The 24,920-nt window shown below is 55.5% G+C and overlaps 2 protein-coding genes across 12 annotated transcripts; both read left to right on the top strand.

Annotated features, from left to right (window-relative positions):
* The first annotated feature begins 94 nt into the window (after positions 1–94).
* RASIP1 (Ras interacting protein 1) lies at positions 95–12,234 on the top strand. Of its 4 annotated transcripts, none has more exons than XM_032324253.1 (12): positions 95–360; positions 567–707; positions 1,395–2,080; positions 3,411–3,766; positions 5,784–6,437; positions 7,196–7,233; positions 7,471–7,622; positions 7,741–7,844; positions 9,172–9,415; positions 9,622–9,794; positions 11,098–11,245; positions 11,828–12,027. In XM_032324253.1, exons 2-12 carry the CDS (start codon positions 571–573, stop codon positions 12,025–12,027), a joined length of 2,892 nt encoding a protein of 963 aa, XP_032180144.1. In that variant the 5' UTR covers positions 95–360; positions 567–570. The 4 variants fall into 4 exon arrangements, with proteins under 4 accessions (XP_032180144.1, XP_032180143.1, XP_032180146.1 ...); XM_032324252.1 differs by having other exon boundaries at positions 97–360; positions 7,729–7,844; positions 11,828–12,234; XM_032324255.1 differs by lacking the exon at positions 5,784–6,437 and having other exon boundaries at positions 213–360; positions 7,729–7,844; positions 11,828–12,234.
* Positions 12,235–12,330: 96 nt separating this feature from the next.
* On the top strand, positions 12,331–19,377 carry MAMSTR (MEF2 activating motif and SAP domain containing transcriptional regulator). Of its 8 annotated transcripts, none has more exons than XM_032324269.1 (10): positions 12,331–13,190; positions 13,642–13,725; positions 14,871–14,909; positions 15,565–15,746; positions 15,928–16,112; positions 16,628–16,742; positions 16,937–17,131; positions 17,424–17,687; positions 17,764–17,818; positions 18,010–19,377. In XM_032324269.1, exons 2-10 carry the CDS (start codon positions 13,668–13,670, stop codon positions 18,291–18,293), a joined length of 1,377 nt encoding a protein of 458 aa, XP_032180160.1. In that variant the 5' UTR covers positions 12,331–13,190; positions 13,642–13,667; the 3' UTR covers positions 18,294–19,377. The 8 variants fall into 8 exon arrangements, with proteins under 8 accessions (XP_032180160.1, XP_032180157.1, XP_032180155.1 ...); XM_032324266.1 differs by adding an exon at positions 14,143–14,239 and having other exon boundaries at positions 12,331–13,725; XM_032324267.1 differs by lacking the exon at positions 12,331–13,190 and adding an exon at positions 14,131–14,239 and having other exon boundaries at positions 13,655–13,725.
* The last annotated feature ends 5,543 nt before the right edge of the window (positions 19,378–24,920 follow it).

Genomic DNA, 24,920 nt, shown 5'->3' with positions numbered 1-24,920 from the left:
GTCTGATCCTAACTTTTGGTTTCCCCAGAGGTCGGGGTCTGGGGATGGTCTCCTGTCTAAGAGGAGGGGCCGGGAAGCCAGCTCCTGGAGTCGTGGAAGGGCCCAACCGGCTGAGACGTAATTCCAGAATCGAGGAGCAGGGAAAGGCCAGCCCTACCCAGATCTCCTCCCCCAGGCCCAGTCCCCTCACAGGACGCCCCCTCCCCGCTCTTCCTGCCGGGTTTCCTCTTGCCTTTTCCTGTCCCCCACCCAGTGCTGGGAGCTGGGGCAGAGGCAAAGGCTGAACAGGAGCAGCAGGGTCAGGAACCAACAGGGCCAACGGAGCCAGGGCCCCAGGGTGCTGCTGGGACCTGACGCAGGGTAAGTGCTAGGGTCCCAGGAATCCAGACCCAGGAGTCAGTTCTCCTCCACCTCGCATCTCAGCACCCAGGAGTCTAGGTTCCCATCTTTCTCTCAGAATGTCTGAGCCCCAGCCCCCCTCTATGACTGAGGAGTCTCAGTCCCCTTCTGTCCCTACCCAGCCACTCAGGGCCTCAGAATTTGGGGTCTTACCCACTCTTCCTTAGGGCCATGCTATCTGGTGAGCGGAAGGAGGGCGGAAGCCCCCGCTTCGGGAAGCTCCATCTCCCCGTGGGCCTGTGGATCAATTCCCCCAGGAAGCAGCTGGCCAAGCTGGGACGTCGCTGGCCCAGTGCTGCCTCTGTTAAGTGAGTCCCCCCCCGCCCCAGACTCCTTCCCCTGTCCCATCTGCTTCCCATTTGTCCCCGTTTATAACCCAGTCTCTGTGCCGGGTAATGCCAGGGGCCCCAAGGATTGGCTTCCAGTTCTTGTCCTGAACGGCAAGTGAGCTGGCAGGCAGGAGGAGACCGTGGGCCTCAGCGCTCTCAGGCCCAGGGTGGGGAGTCCTGGGGCTGTAGATGGGGTTAGGCTGGATGGACACGGGGATGGGGACACAGGGGTTTGGATCACCTTCCTTCCTCCCCTCCCTGCTTCTTGGAATTTCCTTCTGGGGGACTTGCCTTTTATTTATGTATTTATCTCTCTCTTTGCTTCTGGCCTCTGCCCAACCTCATCTCTGTTGCTTCACACACCCCCCCCCGCCCCCACCCCAATCTCTCACCCTTCTGTGGGTACCTTGTCTCCCATCTTCTTCGTTCTCTGGGGCTCCGTCCCTCTTTTTCTCTGGGTTTCTGTTGCCCTTTCTCTGCTTCCCTGTTCCCTCTCAATGGGTCTCTGTCCATCCCCCCGCCCCACCGCCGCCATCCCTTCCTCGCTGGGTCTCTGTCCCCTCTGTCTGGATCTTTGCCCACCTCCCTCCTTCTCTACCATCTACTCCCTTCTCTGCCTGTCTTTCTGGGTCTTTCTCCCGCCTCCACTCCCCGGCGGACTCCCAGGTCGTCTTCTTCGGACACGGGAAGCCGCAGCAGCGAGCCGCTGCCCCCGCCGCCGCCGCACGTGGAGTTGCGGCGAGTGGGCGCGGTCAAGGCGGCCGGAGGAGCCTCGGGGAGTCGCGCCAAGCGCATCTCCCAGCTCTTTCGGGGCTCGGGGACCGGGGCCACGGGGTCCGGCGGCGCGGGAGGCCCCGGGACTCCAGGGGGCGCCCAGCGCTGGGCCAGCGAAAAGAAGCTGCCGGAGCTGTCAGCCGGCGTGGCCCCCGAACCCCCGCTGGCCACTCGCGCCACGGCGCCCCCGGGGGTCCTCAAGATCTTCGGCGCCGGGCTGGCGTCGGGAGCCAACTACAAGAGCGTACTGGCCACCGCGCGCTCCACGGCACGTGAGCTGGTGGCCGAGGCGCTGGAGCGCTATGGGCTGGCGGGCAGCCCCGCCGGCAGCCCGGGCGAGAGCAGCTGCGTGGACGCCTTCGCGCTGTGCGACGCGCTGGGCCGGCCGGCGGCGGGCGGCATGGGCAGCGGCGACTGGCGGGCGGAGCACCTGCGCGTGTTGGGCGACTCGGAGCGTCCGCTGCTGGTGCAGGAGCTGTGGCGAGCGCGGCCCGGCTGGGCGCGGCGTTTCGAGCTGCGGGGCCGCGAGGAGGCGCGCCGCCTGGAGCAGGAGGCCTTCGGGGCGGCGGACAGTGATGGTGAGCCGACCAGCCGGATTCTGGGGGCGGGGCTTTGCGGGCTAGGGCGGGGCCTGCCACGAAGGCGGGGCCTGTGGGAGGTGGGGGCGGGGCTGGGGGCGGGGCCGGGGCCGGGCGGGATCCGGGCGGGACTGGAGCTACGAGTCGTAGGCTGGAGGTGGGACCCGCGGGAGAGAAGAGGACTGGGAGTGACCTATAGCACCAGGTCTAGTGGGGAGTGAGGCTGGGGCCAGGCCAGAGGTTTTGGCAGAGCTGGTGGGCGGGGCCTGCAGAACAGAGGTGTTGAGTGGCAGCCTGGCCTCTGGCAGGAAGCCTCTCAGAGCAATAGGTTGAAGGGGTTCATGAGGGACCAGGCCCGTGTAGATTAAGCGTATAAGGGGAAGGGACTTGGGAAGTGAAGAAATGGACTACTTGATCTGGGCCTAGAGTAGGGCGGAGCCTCAGGGGAGCTGGCCTTGGAGCAGGTGCCCTAGGCTCTGTAGACTGCAGAGTGTGAATGGGAGACTTGAAGGTGGCTCAAGGGAAATGAAGAGAGAGATTGTTTGTAGAGGCCGAGGAAGGTCATGCTTGCATGCCGGCCGGGTCACGGAGAAGGCCGGGCCTGGAACAGGAGGTGATGCCTTTGGCGGAACAGGGCGCACGGAGCCGGGTCTGGCAGGGATGGGGCCTGGCTCAGGGCCACGGGCCGCTCAGGGAGCCTTCTACAGCTTTTCTGTTTCTGAGTCTCCCTTTGAGAGACAAAGTGTTGTGGTAGTTATACGCATGAGCTTTGAACTCTGGCTTGAATTCCAATCTATCCTTTGCCAGTTAAACTGAGCGAAACCCTAGGCGAAGGTGAGATGAGATCATGTATAACAGGGCTTTAGTACAAGACTTGGCACATAGTAGTTGCTTAATAAAGAATGGCGATTATAACCATCGCTCTCTCCCCCCAACTCCCAAAAGCATTCGTTGAGCGCCTACTGTTGGCCACACATTATTTAGGGCCGTGGGGGAATGCAGTGAGCAAATGACAGGTGAGGGTCCCACCCTGCTATGTTTTACAGCCTGGTGAGAACAATCAGTTCACTCCTTGGGCCCGGTGTGGTGCAGCAGTGCCCCGCACGTAGTAGGTGCCCTCTCCCCCTCAAAAAACAGTTGAAAGAATGAATTTCTGAGCTGAAAACTGCAAGGTGGGTAGGAGTCAGGCAGAAAGTGTGTTCCAGGCACAGGGAACTGCGTATGCAAAAACCTAAATGTGGGAACCCGCCTCATTTCTCTGTAAATTCTTCGTCTCTTCACAATCGGCCTCTTTCCAGTCTCAGCCTCATCCCTCGGTGTCTCTCGGCAGGCACGGGCGCCCCCTCGTGGCGGCCACAAAAGAATCGCTCCCGGGCGGCGTCCGGCGGGGCGGCGCTAGCCAGTCCCGGCCCGGGGTCGGGGTCAGGGCCCCCGACTGGGACCGGGGGCAAAGAGCGCTCGGAAAACCTGTCCCTGCGGCGCAGCGTGTCGGAGCTCAGCCTGCAGGGGCGGCGGCGGCGGCAGCAGGAGCGCCGGCAGCAGGCACTGAGCATGGCCCCGGGGGCAGCGGACGCCCAGATCGGACCCGCAGACCCTGGCGACTTCGATCAGTTAACCCAGTGCCTCATCCAGGCCCCCAGCAACCGTCCCTACTTCCTGCTGCTCCAGGGCTACCAAGACGCCCAGGTAAGCGCAGTCTATCCCACTGGGAGAGACCTATGCTCTACCCTTCCGTGGCAGGGAGACAAAATTACAACTCCCAGAATTCCTTGGGATTTGGTAGTCTCAGGTATGCCCCAGTAAGGTTCCAGTGTAGGAGATGTCATTGTCAGAGATGGGGCATGGAGGGCCAGGGGAAGGTGGTGGTGGTGGGGGTTGATGGCTGAAAAGATCTGGATGGAAGAACAAGTAGCCCATGGCTCATTTCATGCCAAACCGAGGGAAAGCACTGTCTTTGGTGGGGAGGGGTTGTGAGAGTCTATTGTAAAAAAGGGATCTCCTTGTAAGGTTCTGTTTCTTGATGAGGAGTAATGGAAGTGTCTGTTTTGTTTGGGAAGAAGATAATTTGATGGATGAATGGAATCTTGTTCTGGATAAGCCTGCATTTTTTGGAAAGGAGTGGACTAATCCATTCTTTAAATGTGCTGGTTTACACTAGAACGATCTGACTATTGTTGATGGGGGTAGGTGATACTCATACTTCTATTTTTTATATTTGGGTGACAATAGAACTTGCTTGAGTGTTAGGAAGCAGAGGGGGAGAAAGGATTAGGAGTTAGAACATTACTAGTGGGTTACTGGGAAATTATTTCATTAATAGAAACAATGTATTATTGGTGCAGGTGATGATTGGGAGAGTCATTTTCATGATGTTGTTCAACTTTGGGTAACAGTCAAGTGGTACAAGTCACGTTCAACAGGTGCTTCTGGGAATCAGTGGGAAAGGCCACTGGTGGAACTTAGTGATTAGTCCCATTTTTACTGTCATAGAGAGTGATCAATCGGGTTAGGTGGCCTGGCTTTATAATTGAGTGAATGAGGAAGACTATTTAGAGAAGGGCTCGCTTAGAAGAATTCATTCTTCCTTGTTGGGGCAAGAGGATGGGGCAAGTTCATTATAGGGAGGAGTTTGCATATATTACAACAGCCTATTTCTCCAGGCAAGGTTGGAGAATAGGAAGGTCTATTTTGGGAAGATACTCAAATCGGAAGGATCTGTTCTGGGAGTACAGGAGAGTCTCTTATTGGAAGAGGGGAAAACATTGGAAGCATTCATTCTTTTGAGTGAGGTTCACAAGAAATTCCTTTTTAAGAAAGAGGCTTCATTGGAAGTCTTTCTTCCTTGGCATCAGGAGTAAGAGGTGAATCTCTCATAGAGGGGAATTTATCTGCACTCATGTAGTCATGAGTGGCCATCTTTGGAATTCTCTATCATGGGAATGAGGGTAGTAGACAAGTCCATTGTAGTACTATGTCTCTTTGGAAGTGAGTCCAGCATGGGTTGGGGAAAAATGAGAGTTCATTGTAGAAAGGGGTGTCTCCCCAGGGTGCATACTTGTGGGGTGGAGAAAATGGAAGAAACCTTTGTTCGAAGGGGGAATCTCTTTAGAGATATCTATCCCTTGTTTTGGAAATATTCAGAGAAGCTGTTATTGGAAGGAGAAACGTCTTTGGTAGTCTCCATCATGGGGTTCCTAAAAGAAAGATTTCCTTGGAAAGTTCCATTCTTTGTAATAGGACAGTCCATTTTAGTAGCAGGTTGTGGTATTCTTGGAAGCACCTGTTCTTTGAGCTGGATGTTGTGGGACAAGTGTACTGTGGGAACGGATTGCCTTGTAAGGGTCCATTCAGAGGAGGTGAGAAGATGGGAGAGTCTACTGGACAAAGGCTTCCTGGAAACCAACAACAATTTGAGGGAGGGGAATTCTAGAGCCCCTATAAAGAAAGGAGTTTCCTTATAAGCAGTTGATCTTCAAGATGAGTGTTAGGGGGCAGTCTGTCACAGGAAGTGCCTTTGAGAGGTCCACTCATGCATGCTTGGGTGGAGGTAATTGGTGAGTCCTTGACATCCCAACAGATCTCCTTGGAAGTGTTCATTCTAAGGAAGGTGGTTGATGGGCGAGTTGAGTGTGACAAAAGGTCCTCCTTGCAAGTGTCCATTTCGCCTGGAGCTGTCCCTCCTGTATCTTCCTTTCCCCTCCAGGACTTCGTGGTATATGTGATGACGCGGGAGCAGCATGTCTTTGGCCGGGGCGGGAACTCCTCGGCCCGCGGGGGGTCCCCGGCCCCATATGTGGACACCTTTCTCAATGCCCCTGACATCCTGCCGCGGCACTGCACTGTGCGAGCGGGACCTGAGCCCCCGGCCATGGTGCGCCCATCCCGGGGTGCCCCAGTCACGCACAACGGGTGCCTCCTGCTGCGGGAGGCGGAGCTGCACCCTGGCGATCTGCTGGGGCTGGGCGAGCACTTCCTCTTCATGTACAAGGACCCCCGCACTGGAGGCTCGGGGCCGGCGCGGCCGCCCTGGCTGCCCGCCCGCCCTGGGGCCGCCCCGCCGGGTCCCGGCTGGGCCTTCTCTTGCCGCCTATGCGGCCGGGGCCTGCAGGAGCGGGGCGAGGCGCTGGCGGCCTACTTAGACGGCCGCGAGCCGGTGCTGCGCTTCCGGCCGCGCGAGGAAGAGGCGCTCCTGGGCGAGATTGTGCGCGCTGCGGCTGCGGGCGCTGGGGACCTGCCACCGCTCGGGCCCGCCACGCTGCTGGCGCTGTGCGTGCAGCATTCAGCCCGGGAACTGGAGCTGGGCCACCTCCCACGCCTGCTGGGCCGCCTGGCCCGTCTAATCAAGGAGGCTGTCTGGGTGAGTGCCTCCCGCCACCGTCGGCGCCCCAGGTTCTTTCCCCAGCCACGCCTCCTCTCCACCTTCCAGCTGTGTGGGCGGGTTGAAACCACTCCTTCCGGGATGCTCCGGGAATGGGGGTTGGGGCTATTACGCAAGGGGCTCACGGGGATGCTGGGAGCTGTGGTGCTAGAAGAGAAGGCAGTGAAATACCACCTTTGCACCTGTGGGATAACGGGAGAAATCATTCTGGGAGATCGGGCGAGATCCCGCTGGATGAGAAGTCGGGAGAGACCATTGTGGGAGTTGAGGCCGGCAGCCCCTTGGGCGGGGCTTTGAGTAGTCGCGGTCCAGACCATTCTTGGAGGGGAGGAAGAACAAATTTGTCCGATTTACAGATGGAAGTGCCTGGGAGAAATCATCCAGAATGGGGTTTCCATTCCCACTGAGTTCTAAGGTTCCATCCAATGGGTTCCAGCTCACTGAGCTAGGGCTCATTAGAAGCTTAAGGAAGCGTCTTGGGGGGGGGCGGGGGGCGGGGCGGGGTAAGAAGATACTATTTGAGCGGACCTGAGGGCGATAGACCACTCACAATCATAAGGGTTTGTGTTTTAAAAGGTAAGAAGAGGAGAGACCATTCTGATGCTTGAGGGTTAGAGTCCATTTGAGTGGGGAGAGTCTCTGTCAAAAAGGTGCTTCTAGAAACACCAGGGTATTAACTCGTAGGCCTCTCCCCAACCACCCCCCCCAACCTTGACTCTGATCTTTCTGTTCTACAGGAAAAGATTAAGGAAATCGGAGACCGTCAGCCCGAGAAGTAAGAGAAGTTCTGGGGAGAAGGAATTAAAGGGATGCAGGGGTGGGGGTTTGCAGCGGGGGCTCTTTCACTCCATTCCTGGCTTAGTGCAGGTTTTTGCTCTTCCTCACCACTCAACTTTTCCAGCCCTGAAATGAGGATTGGTCTTGGTCCCCAATTAGACCTTGGGGTCTAATTTCGGGGTTTGGACAAAGTGAGGATTGGGCAAAGATCACAGGTCCTTTTCTCCTTCCCCAGCCACCCGGAGGGAGTCCCCGAGGTGCCCTTGACTCCCGAGGCTGTGTCCGTAGAGCTGCGGCCGCTCATGCTATGGATGGCCAACACCACGGAGCTACTGAGCTTTGTGCAGGAGAAGGTGCTGGAGATGGAGAAGGAGGCTGACCAGGAGGGTGAGCTCTGACCCAAGCCCAAGCCTGTCCAAGTCCCCTGTCATTCCTGCTGCTTGGGGACTTGGGCTCCTGCCTGTCAGCCTCCGGTTCTCTCTCTCACCCCCAGGTCTGTCCTCAGACCCACAGCTCTGCAATGACTTGGAATTATGTGATGAGGCCATGGCCCTCCTGGACGAGGTCATCATGTGTACCTTCCAGCAGTCTGTCTACTACCTCACCAAGGTTGGTCTCCTCCCCTGCTTCCTGTCTGACATAATCTCATTTCCGGTTGGAATTATGTCGGATCGCTCCTATGTCACTTCCTGTTTGACCTTATAAGAGTCCCTGCTGCTCTGACATCACTTCCCATCCACCGAAGCACTTTGCTGTTCTGGTACCACTTCCTGTTTGAGCCTACATCACTTCCTGTCTTTCCGGTTCTCTTCCTATCTCTATAACGATCCCCTCTTGACAGGCTAACTTTATTACCTATGGTTCTATCACCATTTTCACTTTTTTAAGCACCTGTTTTCTTTTTTAAGCACTTTTTTAAGCACCTGGTAAATTTATTTATTTTTTATTTATTTATTTTTAAGATTATTTATTTATTTATTTGACAGACAGAGATCACAAGCAGGTAGAGAGGCAGGCAGAGAGAGAGAGGAGGAAGCAGGCTCCCTGCTGAGCAGAGAGCCCGATGTGGGACTGGATCCCAGGACCCTGAGACCATGACCTGAGCCAAAGGCAGAGGCTTAACCCTCTGAGCCACCCAGGCGCCCCTCCACTGGTAAATTTAATAGATGATCAATCGATGGATAGTTGACAGGACTCAAACAGTGCCGGACACTGTCATTTAAATGAAAGGTCCTCTCGAATCTGGCCTCACTTCCGGTGTTTGCTGACTTACTTCCTACAGCTCTGAATTCACTCCCTTTTCCGAGCCACAGAGGTTCTCCCTGGAGTGCTAGTCCTGCAAGACTTTGCCCCAGTCCCCCACCACCCTTGACCTTAAGATGGTGTCTTGGAATTCTAGGGTTTCAGGCTTCTGGTGGGCCTGAGTTCCTATCTGTAACAGCAAAGGAGATCTTTGGGGAGAGTCCTTCTGTTCCTTTAGCAGCCTTGATTGGTGAAGCCTGTTCCTCCAACGCTTCGCCTCTTGTCCATCCCTGTCAAGTGTAGCTTTATTTCTTCTTTGCCTCTGACCTCATTTCCTGTCCTTAGCCTGATCTCACTTTCCACTGGCTCACTGCCATGCAACCCCCACTTCCTGACTCTTCATTCTTTTTCTTTCCTTCGGGAACTCTGGGCTGTCTCTGTTGAGAATAACAAGTCCTATGAGGTAGGAGAGGTGGTCTTAAAATTCCCAAGAAACTCCGGGAGGCTTTCTTAAGACTTGAGGTGTCCTTCACATGATGAATGCTAGATGCCCATCTGGAAAGTAGGGATTTTCTCACAAAGAACCTTTAGCATGTTGCAGGTAGAATGGACTAGAATTCCCAGAAGCTCTGTCACCCTGAAACTTCCAGGAAGTGCAGTCCAATCACTTGTTTTCATCTCTGTGTGTTCTTAGACTCTGTATTCAACCCTGCCGGCTCTCCTGGATAGTAACCCTTTCACAGCTGGGGCAGAGCTGCCAGGGCCTGGCGCAGACCTGGGGGCCATGCCTCCAGGCTTGAGACCTACCCTGGGCGTGTTCCAGGCGGCCCTGGAACTGACCAGCCAGTGTGAGCTGCACCCGGACCTTGTGTCTCAGACTTTCGGTTATTTGTTCTTCTTCTCCAATGCATCCCTTCTCAACTCGCTGATGGAACGAGGTGAGGGTCAGACTGGGGAAGGGGTGGCGAGGAAAGCATGGGAACCTCTGAGACCCATCAAATCAGACACCACGCCCCAGGATCCAGCCTTATGTTTAGGGACTCTGGAGAGCAAGCTCCAGATCCCAAGCTGAAGGATAGGAAGGATCTGGGATCTGGGAGGGCCAGGTCCACACACCCATTGCCTTTCATACTCTTCCCCACAGGTCAAGGTCGACCTTTCTATCAATGGTCCCGAGCGGTCCAAATCCGAACGAACTTGGACCTTGTCTTGGACTGGCTGCAGGGGGCCGGGCTGGGTGACATTGCCACTGAATTCTTCCGGAAACTCTCGATAGCTGTGAACCTCCTTTGCGTGCCCCGCACCTCCCTTCTCAAGGTGACTGCTGATCCCTGACCTCTTGATTCCTCCACCCCACTCAGCCATGATCTGTTTTCAGCTCACCCTTGGATCTCCCCTTGGACTTTGTGTTATCCCTGGTCCCAGCTCTGACACTGTGGGGGATGCATCGACAGTAGAAGGAAATCAGCCACAAGTGTCCCCAACTGCATCTGAATCCCATGGTACTTACTAATGCTAGTTTCCAAGGCCCCCCACGCTCAGACGTGCTGATTCAGAAAGTCTGCTCTGAGACCAAGGAATGTATATGTGCTGCCGAAGCGAGCACATGAGACCAAGGAATGTGATAGTTAAATCATGCATGGAACATAAACGACACAACTGACACTGTCTAGCGCTTCTCACCGAATGTTGACTAAGCCTCATGAAATAGGTTATTAACTGATAATTCATTTCGGACAAGGAAACTGAGAATCAGGTAAAATAAGTGACTTGATTTCATTTATTTATATCTACCAAACTTTTACAGAGCATTCGATAAGCACCAGGCAGTGTCCAGAACACTTTGCAATCTTGCCTTATTGAATCCTTGGAACCACCCCGTTAGGTAGTCGCTATTCCTGCCCACACCCAATTGACAGATGTAGAAAGTGAGGCACAGTGACTTGCCAGAAGGTAATGAGTAGTCAAGCTGGGATTTTTGGACCCAGGCAGTCTGGGTTCCCAGCGTTTGGGTTTTACCCCAGTGATGATTCAGATGTCATCTCAGTTGGGTGTAGAAATTTTCAGATACAAAAAGCAGCCACAGTACAGTAATGAAGGCTTCAGTACATGTCATCAGCTTCAGTAATACAAACTAATGGCCAGTTTTGTTCTTCTCCACCCTCCCCACCAACGCCTACATCCTCATCTATGCAGAAGCAAATCACTTTTAAAAAAAAAGATTTTATTTATTTATTTGACAGAGAAAGAGAGAGGAAGCAAAAGCACACAGCAGAGGGAGCTGCAGGCAGAGGGAGAGGGAGAAGCAGGCTCCCCTCTGAGCCAGGAGCCCAATGCAGGGCTTGATCCCAGGACCCTGGGATCTTGACTTGAACAGACGACAGACCTGAGCCACCCAGGCGCCCCAAATCACATTTTATTTAAAGTGCCCTTTCCCACTGAAAGCGCTCTTTCCCACCGTCACTTTGGCTGACAGCCTGGCCTCACAGTGTCTGGAAGATACCACACAGACACCACAATCTAGCCACCACATCCATGCCCTTTATGGAGGGCCTTCCATTTTAGGATTTCTCAGCTGCCCAGTAATGACCATAGATTTCTCACTTGATCTTCCCACCAGGCTTCATGGAGCAGCCTACGAACTGACCACCCCACACTGACCCCTGCTCAGCTCCACCATCTGCTCAGCCACTACCAGCTGGGTCCTGGCCGTGGGCCACCACCTGCCTGGGACCCTCCCCCTGCAGAGCGAGATGCTGTGGACACAGGTGAGGAGAGACAGGGACAGAGGCACTGGAGCTGTCAGCGTTTTTTGTTTTGTTTTGTTTTTTTTCCTCTTGGTCTCAGGACCCAGGAATCCATAGCGCCAGCCACTTCCTCCTTCTGACCCAGGATTCTGAACCCTTAGCCCTCTCCTCCATCAAGACTTAAGTGATGGACCCCAACACCCTCCTCCCCCAGGGTATATAAGTTCAACCCCTAGATCCCTTTTTCCCCAGGCTTCAGGGCCCCAGTCTCTTCCCCCGACAACCTTCCCTCCTCACCCAGGAGTTCAGGTTCCAGTCCCCTCCATTACGTGAAACTAAGTTCCCAGACCTTCCTTCCTTATGCAGCTAAGAACCCAATACCTCGTCCGTTTCCCGAGCAACGGTGGCCTTTCTCTGTCTGAAACTACAACTCCCATGATCCTTGAGGAAGGACTCCCGAGAGTCCTGATTGCGTGGATCCAGCTCTAGGAATTGCTGGGGTTTCGAACTTTTTCCTTCCTTCGGGAGTGACACAGCCTCTCCCCAACACTGCTGCCCCACGCCCATTTTCAGAGTTTGACTCCGTCTTCTTTGGTCTCTTAGGGGACATCTTCGAAAGCTTCTCTTCCCATCCTCCCCTCATCCTGCCCTTGGGCAGCTCGCGCCTGCGCCTCACGGGTCCTGTGACGGACGACGCCCTACACCGTGAACTGCGCAGGCTCCGCCGCCTCCTCTGGGATCTTGAGCAGCAGGAACTGCCGGCCAATCACCGCCACGGACCTCCCGTGGCCCCGCCTCCTTGAAAGCCAATAACAAACGAGCGCGCGAACCTTGAATAATTCTTCAGCAGCTAATCCCCGGAGCCCGCCTGAGCTCAGAGCTCTCTGGGAGTTGTAGTTCTTTCCCCGCGTGGGATGCCGGGAGTTTGAGTTTTCGGGTAGTAGAGGTTGGGACAATGGGAAGATGGGCTTGGGATGTGAGCGCAAGGAGCAATAAAGGTATCTGTGGTATTGGCAACGCCTCACTTGTAAGACACGGGAACGCTGGTGGTGATGATTTTCTGCGGATTAGAGCACCAGGGTCCTCGACTAGAGTGTTGGGTTCTTGCCGAGTCCGAGGAGGTATTTATAGCCTCGGCCTCAGCTTGCCCTGCTGTGTGAAATCCAAACCCGGAGCCCTGGGGCCTCCCACGCATTTCAGGACAGAGCTCTAAGCTTGGTCTGCCAGATACCAGGCCTTCAGTCCTGCCGGAGGGAACCAGACTTCTCTCCCTCCGACCCCAAAGACTATAGTCCAGCCCTCTTCTCCCTCAGACCCAGGAGTCCGGGTCCCCAGCCCCCATCTGGACATTTCTGCCTGTCGGGCACAATGCCGAATCCCAACACCTCTCGTCCTTGTGCTGGCATCCCTCCTTCCTCACATCCGGAAGTCCGGGCCCCCACCCAACTCCTCCCTCAAACCCGGGAGTCCAGGTCCCCAGCCCCCTTATCCCTCGGATCCAGGAGTTCGGGGCTCCAGTTTGAATTTTCCACTCCCCTAAATCCGACTCCTGCTGCTGCGTCAGGGAAAAAATAAGCGACAGGTGGCACCTGCCCGCAGGCTTGGGTCGCGACCACCTGCTCCCGCTGCTCAACCGGCGCCCCTCTAGAGGCACCTGCTTCTGTCAGTCCGCCCGCCGCTGCCCCGCCCGACCCCGCAGCCCCAGGACGCGGAGAAGAAGCGACCCAGGGAACCCCGACGTTCGCCCCGCCCCAGTCCCTCCCAGCCCGTGCTCCCGCCCCTTCTCAGGGTCCCAGGCGGGTCTCCAGTCTCCCCTACCCCGCCCCGCCCCATTCCACAGGCTCCTGACACGCCCTAGAAAGGGGTGTCCTAGGCGGTCCTAGGCTGGTGGGGCGGACCCTGCGGCCTGCAGCCTAGACCAGGGGACTCAACCCGCTCCAGAGCACTGCTGCGTGGAGCTCACCTGGTGAGAAGCCCCTGGGATGGGGGTGGGGGGATCCCACCTTAACTCTTCTGTCACCTCTCTGGTCCCAGTCCCTTCCTCACAGACCATGGTGGCTGACACCCACCCACGCAGGTGGCAAAGCCCCTTCCCATTCCGCAGGAACGTACCAGGTCCCTTTCCCCTCTTGATCAAGGGTGTTGGATTCTAGTACCTTCAGAATATTGAGCTGTCTCTTCACCCCGTGGGTGAAGAGTCTCCCTTCATAGATCCCAGTATTTCCTCCCCCAGGCTCCAGGAATTGGGGCCCTCAACCAGGATTCCGGGCTCCCAGGCCCTCCTCCCCCAAGTTCTGACTCAAGGCCTCTCCTATCCCTAAGCCCCCAAGGCCCTTTCCCTGCTGCCTTCACATGGAGGGGCAGCCTCCTGACCTCCACTCTGACCCTCTCCCATGGGGACCCTGTCCTCCCCTCAGTCCAGGTCCCCATCACAGATTTGGCAATGACTCTCGCGACTTCCTCTCAGCGCTCCCAAATCATTCGTTCCAAGTTCAGATCTGGTGAGAGCCTTCTCTCTATGCATACAGGGAAGGGGTCTTCTGAGTCCTGGGACTGAAATACTCCTGGGTAATGTGTGTGGTAGGAGAGGTGGGAGGGGGGCTGTGGGACCAACAAGGCGGGTGTTTTCTGGGCAAAAGGTCATTTGTGTATAAAAGAGGCCCAAGCAAAGGGGCTGAGTTTTGGGGGCTCAAGGAGGGTGCAAATGGCCAACGCCATGTTCCTGTAAACAGTGAGGAGTGGGTGGCTAGGGGTGGGTTTGCAGATCAGGTATTGTAAAGGAGCAGGGGCTTAAATTGAAATGCATGCAAAGAGGAGGAGTGCACAGAGTGGGGAGTGGGCAGTGTGGCAGTGTGGGAGTGTTGCTGAGGGGACAGTGCACTGTAGCAAACCTTGAGCATGCAAAGGTTGTATTTTAGGTCCCAATGCAGACCGGAAGTGTGCAAGGGAGTGTGGCACTGGATGTCAGTTCCTCAGTAGGCCAAGGGCATACGAGCATGCAAATGAATATGCTGGGTGGGTACAAAGACACCAGTCCCCAAAGTACAAGGAGTGTGCCAGAGAGTGTGCGTGCAATGTGTCCAGAGAGACCCCTGCTCCAGAACCTGAAGCCAAATCCTGAACGTGCAAAGAGGTGTCAGTAAGGCTGGGTGGGTGCCAAGGCAGAGTGAGCCAAGGAGGAAGTATATCAAAGGGTGCAAGTGCCCCAAAGTGGCTCAGGTACCAGACCAGAGCCCAGGGAGATGCGTGTGCAGAGGGAGTGAGTGTGGGGAGGCCCCAGGGCTACACAGAAGGAAGCAGGCTTGTGCAAACGGGAGCGCATGGACGAGAAGAGGTGAGGTGCCCACAGGTCAGGCTGCCAAGATGGCGATCATGCCTTGGGTGGGGGTGGGCACGTGCTCACGAAGGGGGCAGGTGGAGCTGGGGGCAGGGCTGGCTCTTGGTTCCAGAACAGCTCTGGCAGGGAGCAGGGAGCAGGCGGGAGGCCCAGGAGAGGGAACAAGCTGCCGGCCCACCCGCCTGCATGGGGTGTGTAAGGGGGCTGGCATGTAGGTCCTGCCAACTGCAGCTCACACGGCCTGCCAGCCCAGGCTCCTGGACACTCCCTTCCCGCCTTTCTCCTCCTGCCCCCCTCCTCCCTCCATAGTCCTCCAGCTTCGGATCCACAGACGGTATCAGGACCCAAGTAAGTGTGGGCCCTGAAAGGGAGGGGATGGATGGATGGAGGCCCACCACCGGGCGTGGAGGGGGCGGGCGCCCCGGAGTGCAGCTGCCAGATGTCAGGCACTGATTCCTAAGCCCCAGCCCCTATACCAGGGATACCCCTAAGTCTGATCCTGTTCCTTCCTGAGGACCCCAGAGTACAGGTTCCTGGCTCCCCCACCCCCCTCATAGCTCTGCTTCCTTCTCTATGACTTTTCCCACTCCGACGATATGCGTGAGTCCAGATCCCGTTTCTTTGGAGAGGACAGGCATCCCAGACTCCACACTTGGCACGCACTCGAATCTCAGGATGTGGCTTTCGGCTTCTCTCTCTCCTCAAGAACCAGGAGTGCTAGCCCCACAGCTGCTCCAGAAAAAAACCCCAAATCTGTTGATCCTCAGCCACTGCACCCCTTAGTGACTGAGGACATGATTCCTGCCTTTCTGGAGAATATAAAATTCTGGAACCTCTGCCCTGAGATCCAGGAGTCTGGGCACCCACCTCCTAATGCTGGGTTTCCCTCCCACACTGGTGGGGGGGTTTGGCAGGGTGAGGGAGGATGGGGGGGTGGCTGAGGCCTCCAGTGCCCTCCTTTCCACACAGTGTTCTCCCTCCCTGCCCGGCTTCCTGTCTACAGGCCTTTCCAGGTCCTTCACTGCCTCCCCAGTCTTGGATCCAGATCCCTGGGTCTCAGCCACAGACCCCGCTCTGGCTCCCGGAGCTCCAGCCCCAGTCTCGCCCAAGGGCCCCACCCCTTTCCTCTTCAACCCTGGGGACCTGCTTCTTGAATCAGAATACAGCCCTTGGAGGTCCCTGAAGGTGAGTCTCCAGTGAGTGAGGAGAAGTACCCCGGAGAGTCTAGCTAGCATTGGTCATCCTTGCCGTTGCCCTTTTGGCTCCTTTCTGGTGATGCCAAGCCAACGCCATGCTTTGCATGACTCGCTGAGGCAGGACAGTGGGGCCAGAGCTGAAGCATATGACATCACACCCACTTTTTCAGGAGTCCCCCAAGATCTCCCAACATTGGAGAGAGCCCAAGCCAAAGGGGAACTTGACCTACCACCAGTACATGCCCCCAGGGCGGAGACAGGGGTCCAGGGTAAACCCCCAGGCCAAAGGGTTGGCCCTGGGTCCCCTAGGACCACCTCTATGGGAAGGGACAAAGTCACAGCAGCCACCTCCCAGGTATGATCCCTGGTTTTGTTCTCTGGGGGAAAATTCAGGCTCCCCATCCTCCTCCCTCAAACCCAGAGTCCAAGAGCAGGGGAGTCCAGCCCCCAAACCCTTTCTCCTCCACGATTCGAGGGTCTAAGTTCCCAGTCCCTCTTCCTTCAGTTCCCAGGGAGTCCTGGCTTCAAACCCAAGAGATTGCCCACGCACAGGAATTAGCCTCTCTCTCTCTTTTTTGTTTAAAAGATTTTATTTATTTATTTGACAGAGAGAGATCACAAGTAGGCAGAGAGTCAGGCAGAGAGAGAGGGGGAAGCAGGGATGCTGAGGCAGATGTGGGGCTCGATCCCAGGACCCCGATCCCAGGACCCCGAGACCTCGACCTGAGCCGAAGGCAGTGGCTTAATCCACTGAGCCACCCAGGCGCCCCAGGAATTAGCCTCTCTTTCCTCCTCACAAGCCCCTGCCTTTGAGGACCCTGGAATGCCCCGTCTCTCTCCACCCCCTTTAACCTCTGATTCCCTCCTTAGGACTACCGCCAGGATGAAGCCCACTGCCCTCACTCCCTCCCCACCTGGAGTCCCCAGCCCCTTGCCCCCTCCACACAAGTTGGAACTTCAGACCCTTAAGCTGGAGGAGCTGACGGTGAGTGTGGGGAGTAACTTCCCAGGCTGGCCCTCTCCCTCGGTGGGTACCCACAGGTCTAACCCCGCAGCCTCTGCCCCATCGGAGACCCAGGAGCCGATCTGGCAGTCCCTGGTTTCCAAATGTCCAGCCCCAGCTCCCGCCTGCGCCCCGGAACCCTCCCAGCAAGGCCTCTTCCCGCCCCCCCACCCCAGGTCTCAGAGCTCCGGCAGCAGCTGCGCCTTCGGGGCCTCCCTGTGTCGGGGACTAAGTCGATGCTCCTGGAGCGCATGCGCAGCGGCGCCCTGACCCGCGAGCGGCCGAAGCCGCGGCGCGAGGACGGTCCAGCGTGTGCTCCCTGGCCGCGCCTCAGGCCCAAGGCTCTGGGAGCCGTCCGGAGGCAGGGCTCGGTGAGGGCGGGGCTACGCGCGTATGGACCAGTGAGGAGAAGACAAAGCGGGACGGGGCGGGAAGTCGATAGAAGGATAGCCAATGAGGTGCGCGGGGCGTGGCTAAGACCCCTAAATGGGCGGATCATAAGGGAAGAGAACCCAATGAAAGATTACGGGGCGATGCCGGAGGGGGGCGGTCGACCAGCGAGCGCAGGGCCCGGAGGAGACCAGGGGGTGGAGCCACAGCTGCGAATGGGTGGGGTTGCTCCCGGTGGGCGTGGTATATGGGAACGCCTCTTTGCGGTTCTAGCTCAAGCCAAGCGCCAACTCTCCCGCTCAGCCTCCTGCACGTGCCCGGGAAACTCCTGCTACCGCTGCGGGTCCGACTGCCGCTCCGGCTCCGGCCTCGACTCCGGCCTCGGCTCCGGCTCCGGCTCCGGCTCCGGCTCCGGCTCCGCTTCGGGCTGAGGCTGCGGCTCCGGCTGCGGCTCCAGCACCGACTCCTCCCGCGGCACTGCCCACAGCGGCCCTGACGCTGGAGGAGGAGCTGCAGGAAGCCATCCGCAGGGCGCAGGTGAGCGGGAGCGGGCCAGGGTCCCGGTCAGGATGGGGCGGGATCCCGGGCTCACGCCGCTTCTGCCCATCCGCAGTTGCTTCCGAACCGGGGCATTGATGACATCCTGGAGGATCAGGTGGAGCCTGAGGGTAAGAGTCGAACTCCTAGATTTGGGGGAGGAGGAGGCTGAGGTTCTGGAGACCTAGTCCACGGGAGGAAGGAGTTAGGGTCTGGAGTCCTGGGTTCTAGGGAGGAGTGGGCTGGGGACTTGGATTTCTGGAAACAAGTGGGGTCCGTATCTCTACCTTCCTAAACTCACACTCCATCCCTTCTCCTGCAGACCCACTGCCCCCCATCCCCTTGGACTTCCCCGGCTCCTTCGACGTGCTGGCCTCCTCCCCGGATTCCGAAGGCCTCTCATCTGTCTTCTCTTCCTCGCTCCCGTCCCCCACAAACTCCCCGTCCCCCTCTCCCAGGGGCCCCACAGACTCCTTGGACTGGCTGGAGGCTCTAAGTGGGGGTCCCCTGCTAGGCTGTGGCTCCCCAGCCCCCAGCATCTTCTCTGCTGATTTATCTGACTCCAGTGGAACCCGGCTGTGGGACCTGCTGGCGGATCCATGGTGATGGGTGCTGTGGTTTCCAGGGGATGGGAAAGTCACTGAGACAGACTCTCAAAGGAGGGGCTCGGACAACCGGCAGAGCCCCTCCCACCACAGACACAGAATCAGAGACACCTCTCATCCTCATTGGGCGCCCCCCAACCGCTGCTGACATGCTAACCGCCGGACTTTCCCCTGCCTGACCTCCATGTGATCCCCTCCATGGTTGTGTGGTTGGGGGCTGGGATGTGTCATTTGCTGCTGGCTAGAGCAAACAAGCTGCCTGCTGCTTCCTTCGGAGACCTCCCGGATGTTTTTGTTCCCGACTTCTCCCCTCCCCTAGTGCTGCCAACTAGATGGGAGTCGGGAAGGTGGTCTGTATTTTTTGGGTGCAAGAGAGAAGGCTCACTCACAATTTCATGGGTTGACCAGTTCAGCAAGGTGATTCTCCAGCATCATATAACTAGGGCTGCAGTCGCGTAGGGTCCAAGAGGGCTGGACCATTCAAGGTAGCTCAGACGTGTCTTGCGCCTTGGCAGGAATGGCTAGTAGGCTGGAGCCAGCTGGGCTGTGGTCTCTCCGACAGGGTATCTGGGTTCCCTACACAGTACCTCAGGGTCCTCCAAAGCAAGCATTACTCAAGGGGGGAGCAGAAGCTGCCAGTGTCACAAAGACCGAGCTTGGGACTGACTGGTCCAGTGTCACGTTCACTACACTCCATTGGCTGATGCAAGTTGGGCTGGCGGGATATGCGAGGGGGGGGCTACACAGATGTATGCATCTTGGAGGCATGGTCATTGGGGACCATATTTGGAGACTCCACTACACCCCTCTGGTCAGTTTGAGGCCGTGGGTCATGAGGAGAGGGTGGGGCATAGACTGCTGGGCACCTTGAACCCCAGGGCATTCCTGGGAGGAAGGTCACAGAGGAAGCCCTTAGCAGCAAAATCTTGTAAAGTGTAGGTTTTATTATTATTCAGGTGTGGGGAAGCCAATGGATCGGAATGACCTCCATGGAAAAGATCCTTGGTTGGGGCACCTGGGTGACTCAGTCGGTTTGGTGGCAGACTCTAGATCTCAGCTCAGGTCTCCATCTCAGGGTCGTGAATTCAAGCTCTGCATTGGGCTCCATGCTGGACGTGGAGCCTACTTAAAAAAAAAAAAAGGATAGTTTGTTATTTTCACAGATCCCCAAAGAAGGGGGTGTGGAAGCCATGCGTGGCCACATGGGGAGGTCCCACTGTTGGTCAGGAGGCAAGAGGGGGAGAGGGAGCCCGGAGCAAGAGCCTTTGTTGTGGTTTCCCAGCAAAGGAACAGAGGGGAGAGGGTAAACTGGCTTAAGATTGTCTGGTGTGCATGATTTCAGCTGGCTCTGGGGTGTAGGGACCATCCCTAGTTGTCTGAAACGTGGTCCTGGGGTGATGAAGCAGAGTAATGATGGTCCAGAGTAAAGGAGCTCATAAAGGAAGAGGTTGGGGGGGGGTCTGGGCTCTGGATTGGTTGGTTTGCATATGCAAATCACGCTCCTGGGAGAGTCCTTTATTATCCCTGGAATAGGCTAGCCCTGGGAAGGGCCATCCCTCCAGATGTCAAAACACCAGAAATATGGGAAATAAAAAGCCATAATGAATGCAAGAGAGCACACAGAGGATGGGGGGCTGGGTGCCCAGAGTCAGGAAGAGGGATCTAGATCTGAGGAGAACTGTGCCCTCAGAGTTGGAAAAACAGAGCCTCAGTCTCTGCTCTGGTGAACCTCGAACATTTGCACAGAGAAAATTCCAGCGCTGGGTGACAGGTATTTTCACGGCAGTGGGGCCGTGACTCCTAGAAAGTACCAGAAGCCGTGGGGAACCGGGTGGGTGATCAGAGGAACGGCCTGGGGAACCTTGTGAGGCCAGGGCTGCTGGAACAAAAGGGAGGTGGCGTGCTGCTGTGGCTGCCTCAGAATTTGGGGCTGGAGGCAGGAGGCAGCTGGGGCTTGCGGGCACCTTCCTATCAGGCTGAAAATTGTTGGTAAAGGGATGCCATCAGCGCAGGAAAGATCAGGAAGGGGTGTGGTGGGGCTTCTGTCTGTCTCCATCTTGGCCCGAGTCTGAGCTTGTGACTCTCTGTCCCTCTGTCTCCTGTGTCCAGGGGAGGAGGGCAGCTCCAGAGGGAGTCGGGGCAAGGGGTGGAGGCTAAGGAATTTTCTGGTAGGAGATTTGAAAGATGTGCACCGGCTTGGGTACTGGGTACATGTTTGAAGCCAGCACTGGAGAGGACGTGGGCTCTATACTCCCCACCACCTGTCACCCAACCCTTCTCCACACATTCCGGTTGCTCCTTCTGGTGCCCCGGGGAGAGGACTGCACTGCACCCCAGGGCTGGACCAAAGGGGGACACAGGAAGATGGGGAGCACCGCATTGCTGTCCCATGAGCTCAGTCGACACATGAAAAAGACCAAGAATATATTTGAAAAATGACCAAAATTATCAATTTCCTTTCTTTCCTTTTTTAAGATTGTATTTATTTTCTTGAGAGAGAGAGAGAGAGAGAGAGAGAGACCATGGAAGGAGAGGGAGAAGCAGGCTCCCCACCGAGCAGGGAGGCCAACGCGGGGTTCGATCCCAGAACTGCAGGATCACGACCCCAGCCAAAAGCAGCCGCTTAACCCACTGAGCCACCCAGGAGCCCCTATCCATTTGTCTTACAGACATAATCTCCGGAAGGACACATTGAGGAGACTGGAGAATATACTCATTTTTCTCTTTCTCCTCCTCCCCTGCCCCTCCCCATTTCTCCCTCCAACCCTGTCTCTCCCTCCCTCCTTGGTCTATGTTACCATGCACCCCTCTCTGTTGCTGCTCCCCATCGTTGATTTCCATTCCATTATTTTCCCTCTCTGCACCTCCAGGGTGTCGCCCCCCGTAGCATCCAACTCCACCAGACACCCCAAGACAATCCCCCATCCACCATCATCGAGTGCAGTCCCATTACAGAGTGTGAATTTCCCCGGGGGAAACACCCCCAGGGACGGATGACACAGGGGCTGGTGCCATGGCAACCGAGAGTCTCCTCTCCCTGGTCGAGATCAAGCTGGGTGGATGCATCTCTCCATCACTCTCCATGGCCTAGGGTGACCCATTGAAACTCCCTGGGCCTTAGTTGTCTCATCTTGATAATGGGGACAAGAGCAATAGTACCTTGCTGGGGATTGAATGAGTTCATGTGTGCAGAGCGCTTAGAACCGCACCTGGCATGGGACACCTTCATGAGGCGTCAGCCCTTGTCACCGCCCCCCTGGGTGGATTGACTTCCATTCCTCTATCACATGGCTGCCCCCATGGGGGCCATGCACGAGGCTTGATGTCGTCCCCTTTTTCATCCCCAGTCTGTTGGGCTGTTACCTCTTCTGAACCTCAAGTCTTGTTTATGCCTTGGGGTGGGTGATAGGGGACTTCCAGACCCCAGGCAGCCTAGTGGTGAGGACCCCAGAGCCAGGGAAGGGACGGAGCAGGTGGCTGAACTGGGGGGAAAATAGGTAAATGGGAGTCTCGAGCCTGCACTTCCTGGGGGGACAGGCCTCTCTCCTCCCCTTGGGATCCGGAAACCAAATTTGGGGCCAACCCTGCGTTCAGAATTTGAGCCCAGCCCCTGCCTGGTGGGGGACACCAGAAAAGCCCATTCTCCTCTGTGCCCTCATAGAAGACCTCACTCCTATGTATTTTCCCAAGAGATATGATAACATGCCTACACAAAGATATATGGGCCAATGTTCATGAGAGTATAACCCCAAACTGGAAATAACCCGAGTATCCATCAAATGGAGGAACAGATCAACAGCCCGTGAAAAGGCGGTGAATGACTGAAACTTGCAAGAACATGAATGAATCTCAGATATGTGATGTTAGACATGCCTGGGTGTCTAGACACATCAGGCTCCCCATTCAGTGGGAAGTCTGCTTCTCCCTCTCCCTCTGCTACTCCCCCTGCTTGTGCTCTCTCTTGCTTTGCTCTAATAAATAAAATCTTTAAAAAAATTAAAAAGGACACAGTCCTATTGGATTAGGGCCCCCCCTAATGATCTTGACTACATTTTCAAAAACCCTATTTCCGAATAAGTTGCATTGACAGGTGCTGGGGCTCAGGCCTTCAACATAATCCCTTCTGGGAGGCAAAACTCAGTTCCTAACAGGGGCCGCTCTAAGCGGACAAACCAGCCTCGGGTTCTTTTTTTGTTTTTTGTTTTTTTTCCCCTTATAAAGCTTTTATTTATTCATTTGGCAGAGAGATCACAAGTAGGCAGAGAGGCAGGCAGAGAGAGAGGGGAAAGCAGGCTCCCCACTGAGCAGAGAGCCCGATGCGAGGCTAGATCCCAGGACCCTGAGATCATGACCGAGCCAAAGGCAGAGGCTTAACCCACTGAGCCACCCAGGTGCCTCTAGCCTCAGGTTCTTTAGGAAATATTACTGCCTTCTCCCAGCTCAGGGCCCTGCTGGCTTATAGTATATAACGATGTATATTTAAGATCATCTGAAGCATACGGACCAGATTAGCTTTACTCTGCAATTGATTAAAAAAAAAAAAATCTGGTGGGGGGGTGGGAGGTTGGGGGAACCAGGTGGTGGGTATTAGAGAGGGCATGGATTGCATGGAGCACTGGGTGTGGTACAAAAACAATGAATACTGTTATGCTGAAAATAAATTAAAAATAAATTTTAAAAAATCTGGAGAATGGGGATGGTATGATGTCCTAGAGGGTGCAAGATATAGGAGACAGATGATACTGCTATGTTCCCGGAACCCCAGATAAAATTCTGGACTAGATTATGAATCAGGTGTCTTGAGAGCCTGCAGTTAAGAGCCAGGAATCGGTGTGGGCTGTCTAGGAAGATGTCCATATTATTCTGCTCAGGTCATGATTTCATGATCATGATCTTAAGTTGTACCATAGTTACTGTTTTTTGGGAGGTTGTGTATTGGTTAAGAAACTAGGTGCCTGGCTGGCTCAGCTAGTAGAGCGTGCGAGTCTTGATCTGGTGGTCATGAGTTCAAGCCCTACACTGGGTATAGAGACTACTTTATTTAAAAAAAATTTTTTTTATTTATTTGACAGAACAATCAAGGAGAGTGGTAGGCAGAGGGAGAGGGAGAATTAGGCTCCCCATTGAGCAGGGAGTCCAGGGTGGGGATCCTGGGATCATGACCTAGGTCAAAGGCAGACAGTTAACCCACTGAGCTACTAGAGGTCTCTTAAAAAAATAAAATAAAATGAAGGGGTGCCTGGGTGGCTCAGTCATTAAGCATCTGCCTTTGGCTCAGGTCATGGTCCTAGGGTCCTGGGATCGAGCCCTGTGTCAGGCTCCTTGCTCACCGGGAAGCCTGTGTCTCCCTCTCCAACTCCCTCTGCTTGTGTTCCCTCTCTCTGTCAAATAAGTAAACAAAAATCTTTAAAAAAAAAAAAAGAAAAAAAAAAGGAAATCCCCCTAAGGGGGGAATCATTAAAAAGAAAGAAACCTTTGCCCACCTCAGGGTCATGAAGATTTTCCTCCCATGTTTTATTCTAAAAACTTTATGCTGGGGCACCTGGGTGGCTCAGTGGGTTAAGCCTCTGCCTTCAGCTCAGGTCATGATCTCAGGGTCCTGGGATCAAGACCCGCATCAGGTTTTCTGCTCAGCAGGGAGCCTGCTCCCCCCCACCCCCGCCACCCCTCTGCCTGCTTGTGATCTCTTTCTGTCTGTCAAATAGGTAAATAAAATAAAAGCTTTATGCTTTTTTACCTTTCACATTTTGGTCTATGATCCATCTTGAATTAGTGTTTGTGAATCGTGGGAGGAAGGGGTCAAGTTCACCTTTTCTGTGTGGATATTAGATCGCTTCCATTTATTGACGAGGTCTTTCATCTTTCGCCTAAACTGCATTGATGCCTTTGTCATAAATCAAGGACCATGGATGTGTGTGGTCTATTTCTGGACTCTGCTGGACTCCATCTGTCTATTTTTTTTTTAAGATTTCATTTATTTATTTGACAGAGAGACAGAGATCACAAGTAGGCAGAGAGGCAGGTAGGGAGAGAGGGGAAGCAGGCTCCCTGCTAAGCAGAAAACCCGATGTGGGGCTCGATCCCAGGACCCTGAGATCATGACCTGGGCGGAAGGCAGAGGCTTAACCCACTAAGCCACCCAGGTGCCCCCCCCTTTTTTAAGATTTTATTTATTTTTTTAAAGGATTTTTTATTTATTTGACAGAGAGAGATCACAAGTAGGCAGAGAGGGAGAGAGGGAGGAGGAAGCAGGCTCCCTGCCTAGCACAGAGCCCAATGCAGAACTCGATCCCAGGACTCTGAGATCATGACCTGAGCTGAAGGCAGAGGCTTAACCCACTGAGCCACCCAGGCAACCCCTTTATTTATTTATTTGACAGACATAGATCACAAGTAGGCAGAGAGAGAGAAGGAAGCAGGCTCCCTGCTGAGCAGAGAGCCCAATATGGGGCTGAATCCCAGGACCCTGGGATCATGACCTGGGCTGAAGGCAGAGGCTTTAACCCACAGAGCCACCCAGGAGCCCCGATCTGTCTATCTTTTATGCCAGTACAATTTTGTCAAGGGAACTTTAGCTTTATGGTGAATTTCGAAATCTGGTCATCTCATGGGTCTCTTCACCGCACTT

The sequence above is a fragment of the Mustela erminea genome, chromosome 19 (assembly GCF_009829155.1).
Source record: "Mustela erminea isolate mMusErm1 chromosome 19, mMusErm1.Pri, whole genome shotgun sequence".
In the NCBI taxonomy this organism is placed as follows: domain Eukaryota; kingdom Metazoa; phylum Chordata; class Mammalia; order Carnivora; family Mustelidae; genus Mustela; species Mustela erminea.
The sequence above is the reverse complement of the archived record's forward strand: the minus strand, read 5'-3'. Positions and strand labels throughout refer to the sequence as shown.

What these genes read in the sequence shown, in the direction of transcription:
- RASIP1 (XM_032324252.1), top strand. Translation starts at nt 571, where the DNA reads ATGCTATCTGGTGAGCGGAAGGAGGGCGGAAGCCCCCGCTTCGGGAAG. An exon ending in GGAGACCGTCAGCCCGAGAA is followed by an intron (nt 7,234 to 7,470) that starts GTAAGAGAAGTT and finishes CTCCTTCCCCAG; the next exon opens with CCACCCGGAGGGAGTCCCCG. An exon ending in CAACTCGCTGATGGAACGAG is followed by an intron (nt 9,416 to 9,621) that starts GTGAGGGTCAGA and finishes TCTTCCCCACAG; the next exon opens with GTCAAGGTCGACCTTTCTAT.
- MAMSTR (XM_032324266.1), top strand. Translation starts at nt 14,149, where the DNA reads ATGCAGACCGGAAGTGTGCAAGGGAGTGTGGCACTGGATGTCAGTTCC. An exon ending in CAGACGGTATCAGGACCCAA is followed by an intron (nt 14,910 to 15,564) that starts GTAAGTGTGGGC and finishes TCCTGTCTACAG; the next exon opens with GCCTTTCCAGGTCCTTCACT. An exon ending in TCACAGCAGCCACCTCCCAG is followed by an intron (nt 16,113 to 16,627) that starts GTATGATCCCTG and finishes TTCCCTCCTTAG; the next exon opens with GACTACCGCCAGGATGAAGC.